Source organism: Lethenteron reissneri, chromosome 27 (assembly GCF_015708825.2).
Source record: "Lethenteron reissneri isolate LAM-NWPU_2019-01 chromosome 27, ASM1570882v1, whole genome shotgun sequence".
In the NCBI taxonomy this organism is placed as follows: domain Eukaryota; kingdom Metazoa; phylum Chordata; class Hyperoartia; order Petromyzontiformes; family Petromyzontidae; genus Lethenteron; species Lethenteron reissneri.
Window position 1 is genome coordinate 6,236,532 of NC_083805.1, and position 27,133 is coordinate 6,263,664.

Below are 27,133 nucleotides of genomic sequence, written 5' to 3' on the forward strand. Positions count from 1 at the left end.
TTGTCTCCCCATTGCTGATGTTTACACACCCCCTACCCCCCCACCGGCAAGGTACTCATTTAGGGCTGAGCAATCCTAGGAGATGTCCACAACTGGTATAAATACAGTATGTTGGCCATGGCCGGAAATTCATATCCACATAATAATGAATTACAACACCCAATGATAGAATAGAAAATATACACTTCATAACGAATAACTCCCCATGTATCACTGGCCGATAAGAAATGGCAGAGAGACAAGGTACAATGGATTGCTTGTTTCAGTGAAGTGATACAAAAGGCCTTGGATGACCAACCTCAGGAGGAACAATGCAGTCTCTGTTGTAGTCCCTCAAACACCCTACACCCCTATATTGCCACATCATACCCACTATCAAGCACACTTGCATTACCCAGCTGCATCCCAGGCACACAGAGCCGAAGCATTCATGAGCACCGTCACTGAAAGTAACACAAACCGAACTGGATCCTAAACTACATTATTCAACGTTATTATGCACTCCACTGCAGCACCTACTGGTTAGGTTTTTTTTCTTCCAATAAGTCTTCTCTACGAAGCACATTCATTTGTCAAAGCACTTATAGCAAAAGTGCACTTCGTGAATATTTAATAAGTTCCCTTTCATGCGGGGTACGCCGTCGACAGAAGACCCGGGCATAACACACCATGGCTGACCATCGACCAAGCCCACCACCAACAAGTCATTCCCACGAAGCCACAATGGAAGCAGAGATGCACTCAAACTCTAAACAATTTTGTTTACTTTCGCGGGTAAGAATGGAGCAAGGTGGGACACTTAACCAGGGGTTTTACGGCACGGGGGGCCCTTCCCCGATAGCCATTTGAAGTGGCAAAAATCCTACAACACTTTAAGAGGATATTATGTCCTTCCACACGTCTCCCTTTGCCTGTTAGTATGACTGAATGTTGTTGCGAGTTACTCAATTGATTTTATGTTCGGTTTTTTTTTACCTTTTGGAGGTTGTGTTTTTTTTATTAACCGAATAAATATCAGCTATAATAGAGTTGTTTTTTTTATCAGCTCTTGGCTCGGTTTGTATTTTGCCAGAAGAATTAGCAAATGTGACGATTATAAATGAGTACAACGCTTAGGAAGACTAAAATATTCAAATGGAATTGTACAGGTGTAATTTCAAATATAGCTCAAGTATGTATGTTGAACTTTTTTCGCACCATACCTAGCCCACCATGCTAATCGGAGGTGCGGGTGAAAGACAACAAACTAAACACAACAAGCAATTGTAAATAAATTAGTTTCCAATCTAGATTTTAAAGTGCACAGCTCCAGCGGCTTCCTAGGTAGCGAATTGTGCTTTGTTGTAATAAATCTAATGTTGATCCAGAAAGAAAAGGTCACTTAATTAAAGATGTCACAATTGAATAAGTAACAAATGCCCTCCTTTGCAGTAGGATTTTAAGGGCTGCCTTTTTGAACCAGACTGAATAACTTGAGAGGCATCACCAAACAAGCGTGACGACCAGGTGTTGGATGAAAAACGACTAAATATTTAAACACTACTTAAATACGTGAGCCATTGAATGATGCCTCAATCATTCCTAAAAAAAAAAGGGAAGCTAAATAGTTCTTGAAGAATTGAAGACTCATTACCATTTCATTATATGTGCGTAGAGTGTTCACAATAATCACGGAGAACTGTATATTGAACAATTTAGAGGCTAACCATTCACACGAGCAGCAAACTGGATTTAGAAATATTTCTCTACCATTAATTAAGCACAATAATATTCGAGAAAAAATAATTATCTGGTACCAACATGCCTGGCTTGAGTACAAAAATCATAGGATTTGGTGAAAACCGATGCAGTCATTCATAGTGCACACAAACGAAGGCCTTAAAAAGGAAACAGAAATCATCAAAAGCTTGTAGATGTGCTTTGGATGAGAGGCATGATATTTACTGCTTAGCTACGCTTGGGCAGGACACGTCGCTCGATGGCCGATGGACAAGTTGGACGAGGCTAGCGAAGGGATGGCAGCCAAGCGAGGGATGCCACCTGAGAGAAGACTACTGCGGAGATGGAGGGACGGAAGCGATTTATGTGCCAGTGCAAGTTTAATTATGGCATCCAAGACGTTGAGGAATGAGACAATGGCCTGGGGAGGTCTTCACTCAGCAGTAGATAGATTATAGATCATGATGATGAGGACTTCAAACTGTACTTCCATCAGATGTAATATTATGCGAAAAGAGTTGCAATTGACCACTTGTTATGGTATCGAGTTGGCCAAACTGATATCGCTGGTAACACATTCTCAATAAGCAGCACAAAAACAATATAACTAAACGATAAAAGTTATCACAGCCGGGAGATAAAATTAGGGACAAAGTATTCTTTATTGCGCTGTATGATTTCACTAAAGAAGAAAACATTTACTTTAACTGTATGCAATACATGTGTGCTTGTGACATGGCAATTAGCACACTTCATCACGATCCTGGTGTATTCAGAACATGCACAACCATTGCCAATTGGCCCGAGCACCCTCGAGATCCACTTCGCCTAAAATCAGCAACTGGTGGGCATGTAATGAAGCATAGCTTAAAATACAATCTTAAAATCACAGTTCACGCATCAAGTCATACAAGTCGATTGCAGTGGTGGATGGCGAGCCCAGAGGTCAAGAGCACTGAGCTACCGCCACTGAGATGCTGCGTTAGAATCCAAGAAGCCAGCTGTGATTAAACCGAGTTTCTCAAGTGGCGTGAGTTGACGATCTCGGGCTTGTCACCAATGACTTCGCAAAACCAAAAAAAAACCCCCCATCAAACGTGCTCAATATCGGTCGACGGAAATGTGATAAATATTACTCGTAGTGGCAGAATGAAAGTGAAAGTGCTGCTTTTGTGGGCCGTTCTCCGACACAAAGGGTTGCGCTGCTCTGCGAGAGATCCAAACGGATACTTCATCCCATGACATAACACTCAGAGCAAAATTGGGTTAAATTTAGAATTCGTTTTTATTACCAAAGAACCGATTGTAGAATGCACAATTGATATCTATTACACGTATGACAATGTAATGCATGTAACGAACTTAGCAAAAGAAACGCTGTACACACGGTACAAGAAAATGGGAAACAAAAACAGGAGTGTGCCCCTAACTGCTGCAGTGCTTGTCAACACCAGCCCTGGAAACAAATATGGTTGGACATGCCGCTGTCAACACCAACTCCTCTTGTACCACGTTGGCCTTTACTAAGCAATGCACCAAATAACGTCACTTGGCCTAAAGGTTTACATGTGGTTCAATGGAGGACCTGAATACGGTACATTTTATAAAGCATTGCAGTACATTCATCACACAGCCACAAGTATATTTAATAATGTTACTGCACTTGGAAAAATGAAGGCCACTTCATTTTTCAGTTGTTTAAAAACATCAAATGTCACCTATGGCGAGTCACGCTAATTGTTCACATTTGATTTTATATACTGTCAATTACTCAAGCGTGCGTTTGTGAACTGGTTTGAATGACAATGGCTGTGTATACTTGTGGTCACATGTCACTCACGGTTCAAAGACCAGGTAGCTCTGGATTTATCCCAAACCCACCAGTGGCATCGACATACCAGACTGATGCGGCCTAATTATTTTAAGCGCACATGCCACGTGTTATTAAGGTAATCTGAAACGCAGCAATTTTTGCAACGTAAACAATGGAAGGAAGTTGAACATTTTCAATTTTGGATGTAACATCGATGGATTGTTACATTGGAAGACCATGACAGACAGTGACATCAGGCTTGGGAGGCCTTCATCCAGTAGTGGATAGATAATGGCTGATAAAGAGGATGATATGCTAATATTACATTTCGGCTAATAGTGAACAAAAATGTGCAAAGGTGTCAAAACGACTATTTATTTACTATTTACGATAGTTCTTTTGCAGGATAAGGCCCACTGAGTTATGTAGCTCTTTTCCGGAACCGACCTGGCCACAAATGATAGCTCAACAATGTGGCTTATCATGTGGAAATGTATAGCAGCTAAATACTCTAAACACATATCGATTCTAAATGTGGATGTAAAAACCAGAGGACCTGAATAAAAATACACTCGACCACAGGGAGAGAGACATACAAGCTTCAAATATACAGGCATCAGGGTCGGGATCGAACCCACGACCTCCTGCATACCTAGAAAAGTAGCTAACATCTCGCCAACGTGGTCAAAAACTATCTGAAAATGTATATGATTTTAAATCAAGAGTGCAATGACAAATTCTGACGAACCATCAAACCATAGGAGTGGTGAACCACTACATTTTGTAATGAAAAAAACCTGAGCAAAGGAAAAAATTTAAAGTAAAATCTGAGGTAACAAACATTACATGTGACATCAAATCGAGCAGCCTGGCAGTGACTCCTCTAGTGTCTATCAGCACTGACACATGAATTGGGTACAATATTACCATTCTAGATTTGAAGTTTACTTAACAGTAACTTAGCTTCACCTTTGTTCAGCTTAAATTCCGGCCCGTTTTAACTCACTGGTCATCTCCTGCAGCATAAAAATTATGTCACCAGCTTATCACCCCAACCCCCGCGGTCCATCCTGGCTCCTCCCCCCCCCCCCCCCTTCTTCACCGAACACGTTCCTTCGGAGTGGGCAGGTAGGAACTTGGTTGGACAGCGCATTCGTGCACGACAGAAAGCTCGCGGTCACGTGACGCACTTCAACCAATCCGGGAGCGTACTACGTGTTTGGGAGGGGCTATGCACGACAGACAAATAATCCCTGGTGGGCAGTGTGGAACTGTTGTTCCTACCTGTATATATAATCTCGTGTCTCTTAGAGCTCTCTTCACTTGATACAGTAATTTTGCTGTGACGGTTCCACCTGAAGACGGAAGCTTGAGTTGCCTCCGAAACGTCGTGATTTAATTTATTTTATTTTTTTACCGACGTGACTTTACCGAAAAAACCAAAGAGTACAATATTACCAGTCCATATTCTAAGAATACAATACTTAATACAACTATTTCCATGCCATGATCCACATTCAAGCTAATTGTATTCCAAAATAAGTTCATTTCACAAAACCTATTGACCAGACAGAATAGAATCACGTCTGCTCTTCACGCCTAACCATACTGATTTACTGTACAGGAGGCCTTTTTTACCGTCCAATATTTTACATTAAGTATTTTAAAATGCACTACTTTAATAGCAGATACAATAGTTTAAATTGTAAATAGTGTCTTTAAAAGTGCAACCTTGTATTTGTACATAGTACTCACTCAGAACCATTAGCTATTTCTCAAAAAAAGTTTTAAGGCAAAGTTAAACGAGTTAAACTGGGGAAACACTACCTATCGGACTTCCGCAGGGGAGAGAGCAATGCAAGCACATTGTGTGCAAAAGAGAGAAGGATGATTGCATCGCGAGACCATCATAGCGAGGGGAGGCCCTTCATCCAGCAATGGAAAAATCACGAAAATGAATTACATAAGTGGAAACTACTTTTAGTTAAATGACTGCACGTTTCTTGAGCCATGCATAGTCGTGGTAGTCGTGGACTGTTGGTGCACTGATGGTGCTTTCCAACTAAGGTAGAAAGCAGGAATGCATTAGCTCTGTCAGTCTGACCATTTGTCTGTAGCAGTGGTCCACGATAACTCTCGTGAAGGTAGAGATGATCCAAGGTAAATACATTTTTATATAAAGTTTTGTTGTGTTGCTATTGGGGACTTTCCCTACACAAAACTATCCAAGTTGACCCGAGGGTTGCCTACAACTTGGCAAAAACAACCACAGATAAATAGAGAAGATTTTTCGGCCACCCGGATGACATTACAAGCAATGCACGTGCCTTGCCATTATGCACGCCATCGTCTCACATCATATGATGTGCTGTGTGACGTCATATCGTTAGACGGCATGCAATGTGACATTTATCATCACCGTCAACCACAATCAATCCACTTCTGGATCATGGCTTCCACACGCCGCCGCCACCATCTCTCACGGTCGTGCGATGGGAGGAATCCACCTCGCCACCGGTTCACAGGTTGATTTAATCGACAACTGACTTTCAATTCAGTCTCTGTTCCTGAAGAAACTCCTCCGGGTACAGTGGAGCAACGCGTTTGACATCATGCCAAACAAAACACGGTACAACCTGAAAACACATATCCAGCATAATTGCAAAAACTCACGCAGCAGTAGCTTAAGTCTGACAGCTACACTGTAAATGTTTTTCTTCGTCAGACACTGTACATAGTTCACACAAATAGCATTACGCTCTCCCTGGGGGGTTGAGACCAATACAAAAGGTCACAACTATGACAGTGGGCAAACCAGTTCATTTACATCATAATTGACTTAAATGCCTTTGAGGCAGTAGGACAAATTCTGAACTGTCTACCAGAAACCAAACCCAGGCCTTTGTTGTGTTGTTCTACACTCTTGTCATGAGCACAGCGCATAAAGGGTTTTTGAGGAAGTGGCAGACAGCTAAAAGGTTGCCTTCCTTGCAAAATGCCATACTTATGAAAATAAGGTGCCATACCATTCTGTAAAACAATTCTAGTGGGTGAAGACCGCCAACTTAAGTGCTTCGATAACTTGCCGCGATCCGGGTAGCAGTTCGATTCGAGAATCGATTATTTATTTTGTTTATACAGTATTCTGGTGAATAAAGTGGCCTCTAGTAACAAAGAGCTAATGTACACCAATCTATATGATATATACAAATCAGAGGATTCGTACACACTTTGACGCATGTATCGCAGCATAAACATCGATATTAATTGATGGATCCATGCATCTTTATGAAAGTAATCAGCAACAATTGAATCAATCGCAAGTCGTAAATAAGGCTAACGTTACCTTCTTATTTACTTCTTAGTTGATTTCCTTATTCGGACAAGCACCACTAACCAAGTGGCACATACAGGAGTGGGTTCACCTGTACAGGAGATAGTGTACTATGTTGCACACCAATGCATACCTGTCAACCCATATGGTTTACCCCGTATTATTGTACAATCCAGGGAATTTGAGTTTTCAGGTCCATACGGCGTACAGTCGTTTCAATACGGGCAATAAAATGTTTTTGTCTGTTTGTGTCTCCCTTGTGATGGGACTTTGTAGGATAAACGTTGAGATTTACAAGGGCACGGAGTGACCAATAAGGTCTGAATTGGTCTGTAATAAGGTAGGCACTGATCAGGGGTTGACAGATATTTTAATGTGACATTGTAATGAAGCACCAGCCATAAAGTAAATCTTCACGTTTTACTAGCTCCCCCAGTGAATGACGGCTCAGATGTGCTGTTAAATATAATATTTAGGAATTATCACACCCTCGTTGTGGTTTACAAATGATCTAAATACAAGTCAACATCTTTTTGCTCACAGTTTTTTTTATCTTGTGTTTAGAAAAGAGATGCACCGTCAGTAATTCTCATGCAAAGGACAGACAGACGTATACATAAGGGAGTACAGTATTTAAAGAAACTTGGTCATATATACAACTGATGAGTTGTTTATAAGAAATTCCAGAACTTTGAGTGTGTTCAGGATAACATGAAGGTTGTTAGTGTAACCACAAACAAGGCTTAGCTGTTTGCACGTCTGGAATGGGGTTAGGTTGGCACTCTAAAGGAGTCACCAACTTTACCATGAGCTAAAATTTCTGCCACTTACTATAAATAGATGACATGATGCCTTTAGACTGTTGACTTTCATCAGCCCCATCAACATTGTTTTACTACTTTACTACATATTCTGTCGTACCATCCTGCTATATTTTGTTGTAACTTGCATTGGAAGCCACTGACCTAGAGTACCACTTTTCAATAATTTGCTGTTTACTCAATAACACTTGATGACACGCGGATATTTAGAGAAACTGTTAAATTGTTAACACACGTCTAATACGAAATGTAAAAAGGATGACTCTGTTTCGCAAGAAGCAAAATCGATTTACAAAACAATAAATGCAATGAAAAACGCATCGGCGACTGCCTGTTGCTGTATTATTTTTAAACAAGTACCAATATTCATCTATGCTCTACGATCCCCATCTTCACCGATTCACACTGACCAGCATGGTGAAGCATGGTCAAATAAAACCACATTACCCATATGGTGTGGGGAGGGGCCCTCATTCATCAGCGAATTGACAAAATGGGCTGTACACGTGAACACATATAATGCACAGTACAGTAGTGTTATTTTTGTTTAATTATGGAAGACACTCTATTGCTCTTATAAGCAATTCTTGCAGCAAATTGTATTAAGTGTTGCAAAAAAAACTATGCCACCGTGGCTTATTCTAGAAGGCATGGCAGCTGGCACTGTGGATAGGGGTGGCATATGCAGCACAATACTGGATATGCATCATGGTAAATACTCTTTTGCTTTTCGAGACACTGTATCAGTAGACCTCATAATTCGTCCCAAGATGCGTATTTACTTGTTAGTGCAAAAGGTACGTGCTTGTGTTTGCGCATGACAAGACTGGTGACGATGGTGGTTGGCACCTGGACTCATGTTTGGGCAATGGACAATAAAAACGAGGATGATGAGTGTGTGCTGGCCAAAGTGCGTGGGTGTAAAGGTTGAGCATGTGGCCAAGCGTACACGTGTTTCCCCAACAGGAACCTTGCATACTACATGGTGGCGTTTGTGCGTTTTAAGAATCCAGTGAGACTCCCTCGTTTTGCTGAACACATCCATCATAAATCCACGGCTCTCCCTCCCTTGCTGTCTCTTCAGTAGAAGTCCTTGGTTCGATTTCCTGGCTGTTACTCCATCACCATTCTTGAGGATTTGCCATCAACCCTTCGAAGCGATGTGTACTGCCGAAGCCAACGACTCTTCAACAGTTTGAATGATGCCATTAACCTGTACACGTGTTCTCCGATGCACGGTGTTTCCTCTTCATGATTTCTCAGTGCACTAATTCCAAGCATGCGTCTTCACCATGCTTCGTTGACCACCCATTTTTTTGGTGTTCGCTAAAACAGTATCAATAATCAATCCGTGCACAATTCTTCCTGGAGGTCACAAAAACAACACTTTGGCTTTATGATCGATCAATTATTGGGGTGCGGAACAACTAAGTGTGCTTGGCGAGTTACGAAACTAAAAGTAAACTATTTATTATCCCAGGTAAGGCCCACTGGAGCTCTGTTTTGCTTCTTTTTCAGAAGCGACCTGGCCACAAATGATGATCTCAACTTAGTGGCTTACCGTTTGGAAATTTATAAGCGGCAAAACACTTGATTCTAAAATGTGGCGTGTAAAAAAAAACCCACAGAGGACCCGGAGAAAATATTCACGCGACCACGGGTAGCGAGGGAAAGAAAGAGACACACCACAAACTCCAAATGTACAGCAGGGCATCATCAAGGGGGTCGAGATCGACCCCACGACCTCCTGTATACCCGGCGAGGCAGTCAACATCTCCTAGCCACCGTGTGGGTATCAGACAGGTCAGGCCAAGCATGCAGTATCACGGACTGGCAGGGCGTTAAACCCAACATACCGTAATGTATACAATGTTAGAAAAGGAAGAGGGGGGGGGGTGCTGGTGTGGGAAGTGAAAACATTAAAAACACCACGACAGCGCTTCCACGTCACCCGCACGGCGCTGACCGCTCGCCCCGTCTCCAAAGCGAGCAGGGGGCTGCTTATCCCAGACCACCACCACCATCATCGTCAAGCCACCATACTGACGTCGAACGAATACACACAAACAACCATCACTTACAAATGTGTGGGACCCCCCCAACCCCCAAGACACACACAGACACACACACAGAGGGGGGATTGGTGCTAGGCAGTGACAGAGAGGGGGGCTGCCTATCCCAGACCACCACCACCACCACCATCATCGTCAAGCCACCATACGACGTCGAACGAATACACACAAACAACCATCACTTACAAATGTGGGATCCCAACCCCCAAGACACACACAGACACAGACTGGTGCTAGGCAGTGACAGCTCAAACAGCGAGCGGGTAGGTCAAAGCAGCACTCGATGTACCTGTAGTAGGAGAGCAGGCCATTGCTGAGCACGAACCATCGCTTCTGGTAGCCCTTGATGTAGTTGGTCCACTTGAAGAGCCAGCCCTTGTACGTGTCCGGCCCGCTCTTGAGGTCGCTCATGTTTGCCTGCTGCTGCTGGTAGTGGTGGTGGGGTCACTCGCCGCCGCGCCCCGTGTCACTTGTGTGTGTGTGGTTGTGTCTCTGTGTGTGTTTCTCGGCCTCCCTCTGTGTAATGAGAAGGAGGACTGGGGAGGAGGAGGAAGGGGGGGTGGGTGAGGGAGCCGCGGCGAGCCCGGCAGTCGGTGCGGGCAGAGAAGGAGGCCGCCGCTTCAGGCCTCGCTGCTGCTGCGTCACCACGGGGGGCGTGGCCAGGCGACTCGGGGGGGGCGTGGCCAGGCGACTCGGGGGGGCGTGGTCAGGCGACTCGGGGGGCGTGGCCAGGCGACTCGGGGGCGTGGCCTGGCGACTCGGGGGGCGTGGCCAGGCGACTCGGGGGGCGTGACCAGGCGACTCGGGGGGCGTGGCCAGGCGACTCGGGGGGCGTGGCCAGGCGACTCGGGGGGCGTGGCCAGGCGACACGGGGGGCGTGGCCTGGCGACTCGGGGGGCGTGGCCAGGCGACTCGGGGGGCGTGGCCAGGCGACTCGGGAGGCGTGGCCAGGCGACTCTGGGGGGGGCGTGGCCTGGCGACTCGGGGGGCGTGGCCTGGCGACTCGGGGGGCGTGGCCTGGCGACTCGGGGGGCGTGGCCTGGCGACTCGGGGGGCGTGGCCTGGCGACTCGGGGGCGTGGCCTGGCGACTCGGGGGGCGTGGCCTGGCGACTCGGGGGGCGTGGCCTGGCGACTCGGGAAGCGGGGCCAGGCGCCTCGGGGGGCGTGGCCTGGCGACTCGGGGGGCGTGGCCTGGCGACTCGGGGAGCGTGGCCAGGCGCCTCGGGGGGCGTGGCCAGGCGCCGCGCGTCATCAACATGCGGCGCGCACTCTCCACCAAGCGCGCGCCGCACCGCGTGACACGCGCAGCGCTGTTACACGTGCCACTAATACCACTACTACACGTGCCATTACTACACCACCACTACTACTACACGTGCCATTACTACTACACCACCACTACTACTACACGTGCCATTACTACTACACCACCACTACTACTACTACACGTGCCACTAATACTACTACTACACGTGCCATTACTACTACCACCACTACTACTACCACACCACTACTAACACTACTACACCACTACTACAACACCACCACTACTACTACTACACCACCACTACTATCACTACTACACCACCACTACTACACGTGCCATTACTACCACTACTACCACCACTACTACATCACCACTACTACCACTACTACTACTACCACTACTACACCACCACCACTACTACACGAACCACTAATACTACTACTACACGTGCCATTACTACAACTACTACACGTGCCATTACTCCACGTGCCATTACTACTACACGTGCCATACTACTACACCACCACTACTACTACACGTGCCACTAATACCACCAGCCCACAGGGGATTATTGTGTCCGTCCGTCTGTCGTGCATTCAAAAATGGGAGGGGTGGAGCTGGGAGGGGAGGGGCTGGGTGGGGGTGGGAGGAGTGGGGGGCAGGAGGGGTAGGGCTGGGTGGGGAGGGGTTGGTCACCCCGTGGTGCCCTTATACAACTCAACGTTTAACCTACTCACGCCGGCTTGTGCCCGCCCTCACAGTCGGGCATATTTGCGGAATACACCACGCCGCCGTTGACCCTGCAGGCCATTGACCGAGCAACCCAACGTTCCTACCAGCTCCCTCCGCAGGAATGTGTTTATGTATGCAAGAACATCGAGCAATACTGTAATCGCATCCCTGTATTGCACTGGGATTTTTCTCGCTTGGCAGGAGACATGTAACCGGTCGCGCTGGTTTTGATAAAAATAATTAAAATCCCCAACCGCGACGTGGAACCCAAAATAATGGCGTGCGTGTTGGTATCTGTTACATTATCACGCGTAAAAAAAGTGGTAAATAAATCGTTCTCAGTCGATCCATTCACACCTCCCAAAGGATGCAACACTCTTCTCACAACACTGCTTTTCGACGCGGCGATGAGAAGTTTAGCAGCGTCAAACCGCGTATAACCGAAACATCGCTCGTGTTCCAAAAAAAGACATTAGGTAAACCGCGTACGGCAAGTCCTCGCTTAACGAGTGTTCACACAACGCGTTACTTTTCGCACGTGGAACGCGCCCGTTATGACGCAGTTTATGAGCAGTCGACGACGAACTACTTTCTTGAGCTGCGCAGCCAATCAGTATGGTAGTTGTATGCGGAATGATACAGAACGCAGCGTACCTTCATCTCAAGTCTTTGTCCCACCGTGGGATGACTGTGGAATAATTTTATAATGCACGTTATCCGTACAGTGTATAGCCAAAACACGCGTTGGGCAACGTTTTCCTGTAAACGCAATGCGGGTCACATGGCATGTACGTGAGTCATGATGGGAGTCGTGCCTTCCTGCTGTTTGGGAGCAGCATGCCGTGTGTGTTATTTCTAAATGCAATAACTGTCACAAGTTGCTTAGCTTGGCTTAAAAGTAAATGTATTTATTCAACAAAGTAGAAAAGGCGGATAGATTTTTTTCTCTCGATCGTTTGCGAGTAGGACACGTTTTTTTGTATGGACACATTTGCAGGGGGTTTAATGTTCAATGAGATATTAGCACGTATTAAAACAAGTGGAAATGCAATTTATCGAGCAGAATTTCACGCAATTAATTAAGGATTTTGTGGTGAGGTTTCCACATTGCATGCTATATCATTTCAGCTAATTGTATGGTTAATGACTAAAATCCTCTTAGCAATCCTTGGCTTGAGATGCAATCACGTTTAGAACGCTACATACATCAAAATTGTTAAGTAATAAACAAATGTATCTGGATTCAAACGAATACATTGTTTTGTCATTAATTAAGTACATTTAAGATTGCATGTTATTCTGATTGAATGGAAGAATTTTCAAGCGTTGGGATGATTGCACACTTTATTAAACGTTAAGACACACCATATTTAGAATTGAATTGCATTACTGGTGTAGGTAATCAATGCAACCAAATGTTTAAGATCACAGATTAAAACAGTAAAGTGTTGTTAAATTGGTACTGGTCAATGAATTCTGGCACACACACGAGGAATAACACTGGACAGAAAATTATTTAGCAAACTTAAGAGCAATAGCAATACAACTACTGTCCCTGTACAGCTGTGCCTCACACTGACAAACCTTCAAACAACGTCCAAAACATCACCCAACAATAAATGGCATCAAATAGAAAAACATATATATAACACGCATCACAACCTCAATGTGATCAGAGTTCCATGTCTTCTTCTGTCAAGAGAGTTCTGTGTCTGGCGGCCGCATTCAAATCAGTCTCAACGAGCACATTCTCGCAAGAGGGCTCCACTTCTCCCTCGTCCACGCTGGGAAGAAGCTTGGCGGAGGAGGAGGAGGTGGTGGCACGGGAGGACGGTGTCGCTGGCCCAGGGACTGGGGTCGGGGACCGGGAGTCGGACTCGATGGCACGCAGCGTCTCACGAAGCATCTTGTCCGGCGGGCGCCAGACGACCAGCTCCATGCACGGCCGCCTGCTGGTCAAAGATCACCATGCAAGCAAGCAAACTATGAAACTTTCATTGAAGTGTCCACCCTCTAACCGTAACAATGCTCCTTTTTAATTCTCAGGCATTATCAGCACAGCCGAAGTATCAGGGGGTAACTTTAGGAGATTGAGCATCCACCCCCCTCCCTGCTGCTCAAGGTTTAGTGCCCCTTCTATATTAAAGTCAAGTCAATGTTGGTTCTATATTTATCACCAGTGGTGGGGGTTTGTTAAGTTCTGAAGATGTGTGATAGACAAATCCTTACTCATTCTTCGTTTACCTTATCGTTCCATCCCCCACCGCTACCCACCTTTAAAAAAAGTCGCGCTATGGGGATTTGTTATCAGATACCCTGTACTGAGTGGTGGTTTTTCACAGGTGGTCCTCACATGGAATCAATGGTGAGTTGAGTGATGGCATCGGTCATGGTGTTCCGTAGCTGCTCCTTGAGCGTGCAGGACAGGGTGATGATGGGGTTGTCCGACATGTCGTACACGCCTTCCTCAAACACCCCGGTCTTCTCTCCATCTTCCTCCTCCTCCTCCTCCAGCCTGAGGACACAACGCCAAGGGTGACGCCAACTGCAAACCCTCGCTACAGCAAAATCCCTGCCACGTTATTTAAAATAATCATTTGCAATAAATGTATTACAGTGATTAACATCAACATTGACTTCATTTCGGTATTGAAATGAAAACACTTGCGCAAGTCAGTTAAACCATTGTCATTGCTATATGGGGAATATTTGTATACTGCCAAGTTTACCGTATACACAGACAAGGTAGTGTAGTGGTTACCGTGCAGAGCTACGAACACGGCGACCCGAGTTCAATTCCCGCTCACGGCCAACACCATTGACAATTATCTGAACAGGTCCTGGGCCTCCCCTAGGTCGACTCGGCCTCATACGAGTACCTGGTGCAGTGTATCAACATCGCCACTAGGGAGACAAAGGCGGTGCTGGCCACCCACTCCCTCTTGTGCCGTGCCAGCCTTCATAGGTGCCTGCTAACAGCACTTGCCCCAACAGTCTGTTAAGGCTATCTGAGGGATCTTTGTATTTGTATACTCAAAAGTTCGCCAATTGTAGTCACAGTCTTAAAAGGGATTTACCACATCCAACTCAACAAATTACTTTGCAAGGCTATACCAGAACGTGGTCACAAAGGAATAGTAATCAAGAGCAGTTGTGTGGAAAAGGAGTCATTAAACGTTGCGATACTGTTGGCAAAAATCGATCCATTCGCATATTACCACCTCTAATGACTTCCCCCTGTGAATACTTTCCGCAAGACAGCTCGGAGCTGGTGGGCACTAATGAACAGATGTTTGAAGGACAGCCAATGTGGCACAAAACCTGCACTTTATGTGCCATGTTTTTCAGTCTGCAAATCTACAACAATAACCCACGTTAATTTTCAAGCACAATAACCAACTTTTATTGGCCACTTTCCATGTTTTTAAAATCTTTATTCGTGCTGCAGCATGCAGGTGGCACGTGCCATACTTAAAGCGGATCCTTGCATTAACTCTCAACGATGTAAAGTATGTGCGCTCGCAACATGCAATGAAAGCACAGTGGTGCTATGCAAACGATGGCGACCGGCGAATTGCACGCACACAGACTTCTCAAAGAAACCGCTCCAAATAATTGGATGCACACTAAACCCGGTGCTTGTATCAGTTCAAATTCTTGTACTGGCAGCTGGTCTTGTACTGCAGCTTGATGAGAGGCTATATGGCATGTTGTGGGAGATTATTAATAGTGACAAGCATCGGTCTTCAAGCAGGTGCAATGACGCACGCCGTGGATGAAATTACAGTCGGCTAGGAGACCAGTGATGTGTGGTCATGGCTTACTGCCAACAGACAAGGATGGCGAAGGACTACCTGCAAGACATCTGCCATGAAATTGACACGCTTGACACAGCATAATATTAAATATGAATCTTACATGTATTAAACATTTGATTAGTATTTGATTAGCATAAATGCAAAAATGCAAATTTTGTCTGAACTGGTTGCTGTACGAAAGTGATGAAAAACAGTACATGTACGAATACACCTATTCAAGATATGCCCATTGCTTTAATTGCGCAAACATCCCACGTAAACAGTGGAAGATGAATCAGGAAATTCAGCAATTCCAACATTGACCATTAAGTGATTTATTTACGTGTCTTTTGCTTAAAATGAGTGATACCTTGAAATTAAAAAGTGGCTGTATCTTCAGGTTATACCCAGGATAACTTTCTTTTTTTTTATTACACCTGTGAAATAAAACATTTGATTGTAATTAAATAGCCCTTTATTCGTCTATCAGTTGTAAAAAAAATGCACATAAATACTACTAAATATGTGAAAACAAAGCCACATTTCAATACACCTGTTGTTCTTGCACAAGGACAAATGCCCAATTACATTCCTATCACACTTGTGGAAAGGTGGTGGCGGTATTGCCATGGCGATGAAGAAAATGTTGATTCGCTGACAAACGGGGCACCCACCTGCCCTCGAGCTCGCAGAAGCGGCGGTACGCCTCCTCCCACTGGCGGTACTTGCTGTCGCGTTCCTGCGTGTCGCGCCGCGCTGGAAACCCATTCGAGCCGTATACGTGGTCATTGTTGAGGCTCAGGCTGCTCAGCTTGGCTGCCATCATTTCTTCCGTGAGCGCTTGCTTGCACCGAGTCGCCCTGCAGTGGCACAGACAACCGACGTCATCAGTTTTTGCATGTCCAACGAGGAGCCCCTAAAAATGATTAACTGACAGTCACACCAGTTAATCGGCAAGGTCAGAGCCGTGTTACCAGAATGGGCGCCAGTTACTATAAAACTAAAATATGTTTGTTTTACCGGGTAAAACCCACTGGGCTGTATAGCTCTTTTTCAGAAGTGACCTGGGCACAAATGATAGCTCAAGCAAGTGGCTCATCATGTGGCAATTTATCGTTTTTTTTTTATATGGAAGGAAAAAACGGAGGAGCCGGAGAAAAACCCATGCAACCACGGGGAGAACATGCAAACTCCAAATATGCAGGCGTCAGGATCAGGATCGAACTCGCGACCTCCTGCCTACCAGGCAAGGGAGTTGACATTTTGCCACCGCGATGCCCCGTTCGGAATATATTCTTACGACATAGCATAAACTCCCCAAAAAGTTAACTAAATCTAGACAACCTCCTGACATAATTCAATTGTATTACACTTGAAATACTATTTATTTTATGAATGAGAAATCTTTTGCCCAAGTGAAACAAAGATATGTCTAAAGAGTCAGAATAATCCAGTGGCAGATCAAAGGGTAGAGCTGAAACAAAGGGAGTGGATCATCCACCCTTGTTACCCCAAAAAATCGATTTGATTGATATATTTTTTTAATGAACGTCGGGTCCAGCTAAAATTCGAGGAATGCACCCCCCAACCTTGCCCCACCCAAGTAAGTTTCTACATGCAGCTCTGGATAAATGCTAGGTATGTTTTGTTTAATTGCAGGGTATATCTATACGCACTCTTCTTCCACAGCCTTCCTCCTCTTGAGCCGCAGAACTCCACCACTCTTGAGCCCAGACCTAAAGTCACCACGTACAGTGTACATGCAGCAAACACACCGATTCAAACCATTCTCTTAGATCACAACGTTACGTGGTTACTTGGTATAAAAATAACTTACTTAATGCTATATATAACGACGTACAATGAAATTAATGTTTAACCAAGGCGCAATGATCCCGACACACCGCCAATTCCTTGTTTAAGATTCAGGAAAGGTTTGTACATGCAAAGATCCACTGTGTCATGTAAAATCCATTACAGATGTATCAAACTATTCAATGACTTGACAAGATATTTGTTAAAAACAAACAGCAATAAACTACTGCTTACCCACAACCTAGCAGGCCTAATGGCAATTCTCGTTTTGGGACTCATGGATGGGAAGACAGCTGTTCAAGCAAACAATCTCACCCGACAACAACACAAGCCCCGAATAATATGCCATGGGCAAATACAAGCAGAAAAACAAGTACTAAAAATTAAGTATTCGCATGAATTAGGTAATGCTCTCCAATTGTTGTTTTCTTGGCAGCATGTTAGCTGTATGAAAACTGAAAGGGAGCCACCTGGGGAAAGGGCATTTGCATTGTTTTTTTGTGTCTGCAAATGTTGAGCAACCCATAGGTCAATTAGGCCAGTTTTTACCAGGCAATTCTTTAATAGCAACAACTTAAAACGGAATCTTCTTCATTTTGGATTATCACAATTAAATTATCGTGACCCATCATTACAGATGGGTAGAGCCAATTAATTTATACTTTCACCCTTAGTTGAAAAATGCATTTTAATTCCTCGCTGGCTTTCCCCACACGGTGTACTTACAACCCGTTTATTCCTCCCTTTTCTCTCTCTCGTCTTTCTTCCCACCCTTCATTTTCTCTTCCTTTCTTGCCTCTTGCTTTCTAATTTCCTTTTTTTATATATATACAAGATGACAGCTCGGTGGGGTGGGGCACTTACGATTTTACATTTATCCCCAATGACCTTGCTATCATGTAATCCTGGTTGTGTTCTTGTTGCTGCTGAAAGTACAAACACAATTAAAACATAAACCCTCACTGGCAGTGTGTCTCTCGCGGATGGCTTGCGGTGAAGGAGACGGGTGCAGCAGTCTGGGTGACCCAGGGCATGGCATCAGGAATGGGCCACTGCCACTGTAGGGAGACGTGCTCCGCTGACCCTTCCCAGCCGGCGGGGAGGCTAGCCTGCGGCTCTGCACACATTGACCCACGGGGTTGAAGTTCATGGAAATCAATAGGACGATGTGCTGCAATACATTGTAGGTACGTAACATACTACAGCACCCCACCAACCCCCGCCCCCTTAGAATGTGCGCTCTACTTACTGCTCCGTAGGTGGAGTGGAACATTGGGACAGCATGCCAAACAATACGTGGTACAGCACGAAAAACACATCAGAGAGCTCCAGTTTAACACGTAGGCTTTCGCACGTTTACTCTCCAACACACCGGTGTGCTGAACTAGCAACGAATTGGCATGTTTTGTACGTGACAAACCTTACTAATTGGCTGTCGGTCGAGTGGTGGCAGGTTTGATGACATTCATATTTACATGATGTAACCCAAAATCCTCTTTTATGGAGAGCTCCACTCAACTACCTGTTCACGGTATTTGCATAAAAAAAATGCTCCACAAGGGCAATTGCATCAGGATATTTAATTAACTTGCACAATAAGCAAACTACAAAATTTACAATCAATAGGTGTTATACATATATATTACAACCATGCTCAATGTGTGGCGATTACTATATAGGCTGACAAGAAGTAACGACGAGCATGTCAAAACCAATCACCTGCAACCTCGTACTGACCGGGTCCATCAGAACTCTGGGCTTGCTGGGGTCGGACATGTTCCGGGACGCCAAATGCACTGCGACGCGTCTTTGTTGGAGACTGGGTGCTCGGTAAGAACTGTGTTGGGAGAAACTCCATGGCGGATGTTGGGGGGGCAAGAAGAGGCTGTCGTGGCATCACGAGCAGCCCGTCTGTGGGAGGCTCCGCGAGGGCTCTTGGTGATACCTGCCAGCAGAGGGACACAGAGGCACGCACGTCACACACGGAACGCCACCACAATGTGGCACCGGGAAAATGTCATCGCCATTCCGCGGTGCTTCACAACTGTTACTGCGGGAAAACTTTGGCCATTTTCTCGCCGCGCGACGCAGAAACCGTTGTTGAATGATGTACTGTGCGTGTCAGCGTAAACTCTTGGCGAAACCTGTTTATAGGGTTTAACAATACTTTAAACTTAAAAAGCGCCCTTAAACAATAATTCTCGAGGCGCTAACAAACTTTCTCAGGTCTGTGATTTAACCGGGTTCTAAGTTATAGTTAGTTGATGGTCTCAGGCTGGTCGCCGATAACTGTAGCACTTACGCGCACACATGAATGTAAGAATGTTTTCAAGTGCTGCGTGAGAGCGCTCACAGCCACTTAAGCAGCTGGACTTGGCATCACACGCCTGTGATCCGGTGCTTTGGAAGCAAGGATTGGTGTTTCGCAGGGAGAATTGTGTAACTCCCAAACCTGCTGGGTTGTGAAGAGGTGACCAGGAGTAAATCGAGTGAGTTCAAGATCCTATATGTCTAGCGGCGTTTGTATTCGTGTCGTAAAACAGGTGGGTTTTTTCCAGATACTTCAAAAGCTACCTCCCACAAAGAAAACATAATTTGTAGAGAAAAATACAAAAACATTCTAAGCAAAAGACTTTTCAAAAGGAGTCTTCAGACTTTGATACTTTCCTGGATTAAAGGAATGTATTTATTTTTTTTAAATTATTTTCTGTGCAGTTATTGGTGATACGACTGTGACCATCAACTTGTTACAATCGGGAACCCTGATTTACTGAGTCCGCTGCCTGGATTCTTGGAAGCCTCCTCAGATGACCCCCCTTGTAAGTAATTTGACCAAGCCAACGCGTGTTATTTTAACATTTAATTGATTTAAAATTAACGTGAATTTTTTTTATTAAACATGGTTTTTATGCTCCCATTTATTTTCGTTGGCTGCTTTTGCCATTTTGGTTAAAAGCGGCCACCCTTGCAAATGAGGGTATCCTGATCTCTGGAGTTCTCACCTGGTTAAACGAAATGGCATACGCCTGTTGGGTGAAGTGTTGTTATTAAGGCCCCCACCAAGCTCAGACACCTTTAATAATACTTATATAGTGCTTTTCCTCAAGGATCTCGAAGCACTGTACATGACACAGCAGCAGCAGACATTCAGCGTAGAAATTCATTACAAATACACTTAAATAGATTAACTAAAAGTTTGATCAGCGGAAGCATATAAATAGGTTAAGACATTTAAAATAGGTCTAGACTCAGAGATCCTTGATATCTCGTGGAAGAGCGTTCCATAACCTGGGGGCTACACGGGTGGTACCAGCTCCATCGAATGCAGAGAAGATCTGCTTTCCCGGTGCTGATGTTGTACATACCACAACAGTCACTCATTTTGGCATAGAGTCAAGTCGGATTCATGGCGCAGTTTCCAGAAGCACTGCTCCAGTCACCGATGATCAAATGTGGCCTTCATGAACGACACATGCATGTATTTGTAAACAGTAGCGGATATCGTGAAGCCGTTTGGGGGAAAGGTGGAACTGCAACTCGGAATAACGAAATATTGTCGAGGCCAACCGCATGACATTAATTCGATTATTGGAAGACGAATGACTTTCAAATATCTATGCGCCTGGCCTTTGTCGACTATAAAAAGTAGTCTCGAAGTTGATTCAGTCATCGAAGCTCACAAACCAATGCCTAAATATCAAAAAACAAGTTATTTGAAAGAAAACCATTTGCAAAAATGAAACAGTTACAACCGAGATGACATGGCAAAGGTAAGAAGATACGTGAACATGGTTAGTGAAACATAGTAAGATTCGCCAAATTTAGAAACGGCGTCATTAAACATTTTCCAAAAGGTGGACTGGAGAAACAAGATGAGTGAAGAAAACGTGAAGAATCTTCAACGGAGACATTCTTATTACTCCCTTGGGAATGAAATGCAGAAATTGTATTTAAAAAAAACGTGATTAAGTACGGTACACGTACGTACTTGTACAAGTTCGCTCAACAACGGCGGATCAATATTCGGGCTACAGAAGGGTTTGGAGTGCCTTAGTATAACCTTAACCTGCTAATGACATGTAAAACTATGTCTAAAAGAGGAGCAATGTTTGGTCAATGACTGCTGCCAAAGAGGCGTGAACGCTCAGGAAAAAGTTAGCAAAAGTTCACCCGACTGGAGGGGCATTGGAGAGTGACAAATAAACCTAACAATGTCTAAAAGAGGAGCAATGTTTGGTCAATGACTGCTGCCAAAGGAGAGGCATTGGAGAGAGATGATTGGAGAGCGACGATTCACGCTCGCGGCGGAAAGGGAAACGCGTGGCCTGGAGAACACACACACGCAGTAAGTCAAACACAGGATCTATAGTGGCGATTGGGATAGGCCAACTTGCTGGTGAGGACGATTGCCCCGTGGTCGAGACTAACAACGGAGGAGCAGGCAAAGGAGAGAGGGGTGAGGAGGAGGAGAGATAATCACGAAGAGGAGCGTCCATCGCGAAAGATGAAGCCATGGAATTGGCTCGGCGTGCACGTGCTGAGCTCGGAGGATCACGACGCATTAGGGAACCGCAAAATAGCTTCGGGGAGGGAGGTCCTCGTTCAGCAGTGGATCGATCATGGCTAACGACAGCGATTATAACCATTAAGGTGCCGTTGTGCTGTTTACAGAAAAAAAAAATTTAAACCACACAACACAACACAGTTTACAATGCGTAAACCTCGCGTCTACGTCGCAGTATTTCTAACAGATTTTTTTTTAAAATAAAAACTACCACAACCGACGGCTGCAACAACAACAACAACGCAGCAGCTGCCACTGCTGCTGCCGCCACTGCAATGGCCTCTCTCTGTCTGCAGCTACCGCCGCTTCGGCAAACCACGCGCACCTCCGTCTCCATCACCACGGCCTGCAGGCCTCACGCGGCAGCGGCCGGGCGGGCATCCGAGTCAATCGGCGAGCTCGACGGCTCCGTCCGCGCCTTCCCCGCAGTTGCGTGCGGGCCAGAGGAGGGAGCCGGGAGGAGAGCGTAGGCCCACCACCGGAGGCCATTCACTGCCGCCGAACAATAAAACAGCCTCCGTGCGTGGTGACGTCGCTCTGACGTCACCGCGCAGGGACGCGTTGACGTCATCGCGTTGTTGTGGGATGACGTCGAAGCGTAGAACGACCCCCTGAACCCTCCCGAAACATCCCCCCCACCCTCACAATCCCTCCCCCCTCCCCCGCTCTCCCTAAACCCCGCCCTTTTCCGGATCCCCCCCGCCCTCCTGACCCCCCCCCCCCTCGAACCCCCCCCCCCACCGAAATCCCCCGCCCGTAGTTCGGGGGTGACGTCATCGCGCCGCGGTCAGTGGCGCGCGACGCGCTTTTGGGCGTTGACGTCGTCGAGTGCGTTGCGTCGTGACGTCATCGCGCTACTGAAAAATTAGTTAATAGCGAAGTGGGGATTTATCCTGTAAGATACAATACATTTTCTTGGTTCTTTCGGTGAAGTCACGTAGAAGAGAAATAATGATATAAGATATTTGTTTTTTTTTTTAAGTGGCGGTGCTAACGTTAAGAAACAACCGCCACTTTTTTCGAATTTTCTTGCTGTGGTTTTCACACCTGATGATGATTGCTTGTGTTGCAATCGAAACGTCGTAAGAATTTTATTGTTTTATTTTTATTATTTTAGTATTTCCCTTCTACGCGACTTTACCGAAAGATCCAAGAATATGAATCCCTGCAATCACGACAGCTTCAAATCGAAATACAATACATAGTTTTAGTTGTTTCTATATGTTTTAAGTGATTTGCTTACATTTCCTATACTTTGCACACTTATGGTGTTTTTGTCTCGTTTGTTCTTGCAACTTTCTGGCCCGCCCCGACTGTACATCTGGGGCTTCATGGTTAATCGGATTCCTCCAGTATAAATAAACATTCTGATTCTGAACGATAGACAACGCAGCAAATCATCCCCCTCCCAAGCTCTGCGGTCCTCTATATATATGAAGGTGTTAGCAGTCAATGAATGAGTGTTTACATGTGGGAGGAAACCGGAGCGCCTGGAGAAAACCCACGTGTGCGAGGGGGAAACGCTCTATCCCATACAGATGGAACAGGTGGGGGGGTCCACATTTGCTGTATCACCTGTCCCCTGGCAAGCCAGGGAATGGCACCTCCCTCAACCCTTCCGAGAAGGGAGTTACACGACATCTCTATGTGATCCATCAACCCTCGCTGCCTTCCACAGTGCAGAATTACAGGCGTGGGCTGCAACAGGATAAAAAAATAAATCCGCGGCAAGATGAATGATAAATTATGTTCATACAGAAGGAAGCCAATCAGCGTCAAGGGGCAGCCGATTATGGGCTTTTTCGATCCACAAATCGTCTCTTGAGATCCAGAAATAATTGGAAAATTTATATTCAAAATATCACATCTTGATCCACGCTCCAACGATTCTCGTTTCATCGAGTCGTTAGAAATACGTCGATTCCCGTTCCAGTATTCTTCATGTGATCAAACCCACGCCCAATTAACTCCATGTATGGGCTCAAAATGTGAACATAATTTATCATTCAATCCGTCGCAGATTCATGTTTATCTTGTTACCGTCCCGGCATGATGCAAGGCTCAATCATTCCAGAACCATGGAGGTAAATTCCCTCGAGATGTGATCACAATTTTCAGGTTAATACGAAAAATCCTACGTAGTAGATTTCGGACGATCTAAAATAATATGACATTATTTTAAGAGTTGTTCTAAAAAGTCCCACATATTTCTTCCTCCCAAAATAGTGTCAAGTGGGGAATCGATTGGCGTCACTTTTGTGAGCTTTAATACATGAACATTTCACGGCGTAAGTAAACCGAACAGTTCCAAAAGTTTGATTAAAACTTGGAAAATTTGAAATACGAAAATGTTTCATCCTAAATCATATATCATTTCGTCTGAGCCATTGAGCCGAGGCAGCATGGGGTACTCTCAGTTTGGGTGTTTTCCACTGGCTATTTTCCAAGTCGAGCCAGATCCAAACCGTGCTATCCTGGTCTCTCAAGATACCAGGCTCTGGTACATCCACTTTTCTGTGACATAAGTAGCAAAATGCATGAAAACTGCGACCATTCCCACTTTCATAAATAAAATACATTTTCGCTAAAGTCCCAATTTCCTCCCTGCACGTCAAATCATACGCGCACAAGGGATGCACATGCGAGAGGATGTTTTATTTGTGCTGTGCTAGTGATGAACATACCTTTCTTTTAACGCATGCGACAACCATGATACAAGTCATAAAAAAACACGTGAACGATATGACTAAGTAATGCATAATAATATGCATGACTTACATTTTCGAGTACATTAACTGTGCAGTAAATATAATAATTGAATATTTTCACTAACTTAAAAAAACAACTGGACAGTTTTTTTAATGTTTTTCTAATTTGAGGGTATATGCTTAAATAATACGAAAGCACTACTATATGATGTTAAAGAGATTATTATTTTACCAAGATGTGAAATAAAAAGTACAAGTTGACGGAGGATGATAATGAAATTACAAAAACGTGCATGACTATGCAATGCTTCACAGAATACTACACACGTTGAAAACTTTCAAAGAAAGTAGGTAAAGTTTGTGTTTTTAAAACATCAAGTTGTATAAAATGTGTACGAAGCATGTAAATATATCATTGTATAAATAATTCAAGATGCGCCAATATTGTATATTTTAACTCCGTGCACGCTGAGTGTAATCGCTGCTAGGATGACTTAATTTTCCTAAAAGCCGTGTTAGACAATATCAGTGTTAAACTACCGCGAAACAATACCGTACAATCTACAACAACGTAAGTATTATTTAAATCCAGTTTTCATACGTTTTATATCCCCCAAAAATGTATTCCCCTTAACATTGGCTGCCACACGATGGTTGTCGGGATGTGATGAGTTTACACAAATCTTCGTAAGTGCCTTTTACTCTGACCACACCACACAGCATCGTCATAAATATCCACGCCGCACAAAGATAAATGGAACATCTCTTTAGTTGCCGAAGACATTGTTAACCACTTTAAATCATATCAGTCCGTTTCAGACAGATACAATTGTGACCACCAAACATCGCAAGTTACTTTTCTCCTCTTGAACTTGATCAGCTCGAACCAGACGTGCGCAGGGTAACTTGTGAGTCAATGCCACCAGCTTCCTGAAAACGGCACGAGAGTTCCATTCGTGCCTACACTCCGTTGCTTTGTGGATTGAGAAACTGTAGACGATCCGAGCCACGGGACGCACACAGCATGAAGCTGGATCCCATGAGAAGCAGCGCTGCCGCACCAAAACCCAGGTACAGCGAGAGGCCGATTTCACGACGCATGTCCGGAGAAATCAGTGGGTTGTTGTGGTCACTGATGATGTGATGGGCCATACACGAGACGGCCACCAGCTCCAGGAGGCCCACCACAGCGAAGCAGACGGCTGCAGACGTGGCAAGGCGCGTCTTGGTGGCACTCTCGTCCAGCCAGGTGGTGCACTTGGCTCCGGCGAGCGCCACGAAGAAGGCGACCACCCCCAGAATAGTGGCGCACACGACCAGCGCCCTGGTGATCTGCATGCTGGTGCCCAGGCTCATCATGGAGCCGTGGGTCCTGCACTGCATGTCGCCGGTGCCCTGCAGCACGCAGTGCACCCACAGGCCCTCGAAGACACCCTGCGCCAGGAAGGCGCTGCTGGAAGACATTCCGGACACCTTCCACATGGGCAGCATGCAGGACACGAGCATACACAGCCAGCCCAGCAGGGCCAGGGCCATGGCAAGCAGTTGCAGGCGAGTGTTCGCCATCACCTCGAAGCACGACTGCTTTCTGCAATGGGACTAGATCACCACCACTCGTGTCCTCAAGAGCTGTGATCAGACAGGATGCAGCTCACTGAAAAACACCGCTTATGTATCCAGGGCGTACCAAGAGTACATTTCAGACACCACCCTATGGAACTAGACCCCACAGTGGCCGCTCAGCATGTGTGCATGCAGCTTGGAGTGTGACAAAGGAAAAGTCTCATGCAACAAGGGGATTATGTTGTAAAGTGTTTTTCTTAGCCCTGAAACAAAACACATTCCTTATCAATATACCACTGTGCATTCAATTGTGCAAAATAGGAAGCCGCTGCTTTCTTCTTATGCCCTAAGTGACAGGAAGCACATGGTGTTTATTCTCGACTCGTTTCCTGTAAATCAGGAAAGCATGCTGGGCAGCCCTGTACAGAAAGTCGTGTCCGTGGGAATACGTTTTGAATGTGGCCTTCAAAGTAAGGGTGCACAAAAGCATCATAAAGGAAAAGGGCACATTAGTCAGTGATTAATCTTGTTTAAATTTCCTGTGAACCCAACATCTTTAAGCATGTAAATAATCCAGCACAAATGTCCCAAGCTCCTGGAGTTTAATGAGGCAAATAGCCTCAGCGGTTAAGTTTAGATTTTGAACAAACATGCGTTTAAAAGTAATTTGTAATTTGAGTGTGACAATATGCTTCACCTATCGTACTGCAGTAATTCACAACCAACACAAGCCAATTATCTTGTAAGTTACTGGCAATCATCCATCATTGTGTAAAAATAAAATGGCACTCCACTGGTAAGCTATTGTTAACACAGATTTATAGTATGAAAACACATCTATCACAACAGCCAATATGGGATGTTTAGCCTTGCAGCATGCTGGCAGAAACAATAAGCCCTACAGTGTTGATCTATCTAACCCTATCA

The 27,133-nt window shown here is 45.1% G+C and overlaps 3 protein-coding genes across 6 annotated transcripts in view; all 3 read right to left on the minus strand.

Moving 5' to 3' along the window:
- Positions 1-10,350, minus strand: part of LOC133348441 (oxysterol-binding protein 1-like) — a 73,316-nt gene extending 62,966 nt beyond the window's left edge. Inside the window, exon 1 of the mRNA XM_061561247.1 lies at positions 10,049-10,350. Within this exon, the coding sequence (XP_061417231.1) occupies positions 10,049-10,170 (122 nt within the window). The 5' untranslated portion in view covers positions 10,171-10,350. The remainder of the gene's footprint in view (positions 1-10,048) is intronic.
- A 2,296-nt stretch (positions 10,351-12,646) lies between these two features.
- On the minus strand, positions 12,647-22,464 carry CCDC117 (coiled-coil domain containing 117). 4 transcript variants are annotated; one of them, XM_061561249.1, is made up of 7 exons: positions 22,261-22,464; positions 19,109-19,316; positions 18,335-18,488; positions 17,233-17,292; positions 16,231-16,416; positions 14,113-14,274; positions 12,647-13,711 (listed from the first exon to the last, which is right to left on the minus strand). In XM_061561249.1, the coding sequence occupies exons 1-7, from the start codon at positions 22,270-22,272 to the stop codon at positions 13,432-13,434; spliced, it is 1,062 nt and encodes a 353-aa protein (XP_061417233.1). In that variant the 5' UTR covers positions 22,273-22,464; the 3' UTR covers positions 12,647-13,431. The 4 variants fall into 4 exon arrangements, with proteins under 4 accessions (XP_061417233.1, XP_061417236.1, XP_061417235.1 ...); XM_061561252.1 differs by having other exon boundaries at positions 12,647-13,708; positions 14,113-14,267; positions 16,227-16,416; XM_061561251.1 differs by having other exon boundaries at positions 14,113-14,267; positions 16,227-16,416.
- Positions 22,465-24,571: 2,107 nt separating this feature from the next.
- LOC133348445 (claudin-9-like) lies at positions 24,572-27,081 on the minus strand. Its single transcript, XM_061561254.1, has one exon. It carries the CDS (start codon positions 26,207-26,209, stop codon positions 25,604-25,606), a length of 606 nt encoding a protein of 201 aa, XP_061417238.1. The 5' UTR covers positions 26,210-27,081; the 3' UTR covers positions 24,572-25,603.
- Positions 27,082-27,133: the final 52 nt, after the last annotated feature.

What these genes read in the sequence shown, in the direction of transcription:
- CCDC117 (XM_061561249.1), bottom strand. An exon ending in CCGCGAGAGACACACTGCCA is followed by an intron (nt 17,293 to 18,334) that starts GTGAGGGTTTAT and finishes TGGTGACTTTAG; the next exon opens with GTCTGGGCTCAAGAGTGGTG. An exon ending in AGGAAGGCTGTGGAAGAAGA is followed by an intron (nt 16,417 to 17,232) that starts GTGCGTATAGAT and finishes GTGCCACTGCAG; the next exon opens with GGCGACTCGGTGCAAGCAAG.
- LOC133348445 (XM_061561254.1), bottom strand. Translation starts at nt 26,209, where the DNA reads ATGGCGAACACTCGCCTGCAACTGCTTGCCATGGCCCTGGCCCTGCTG.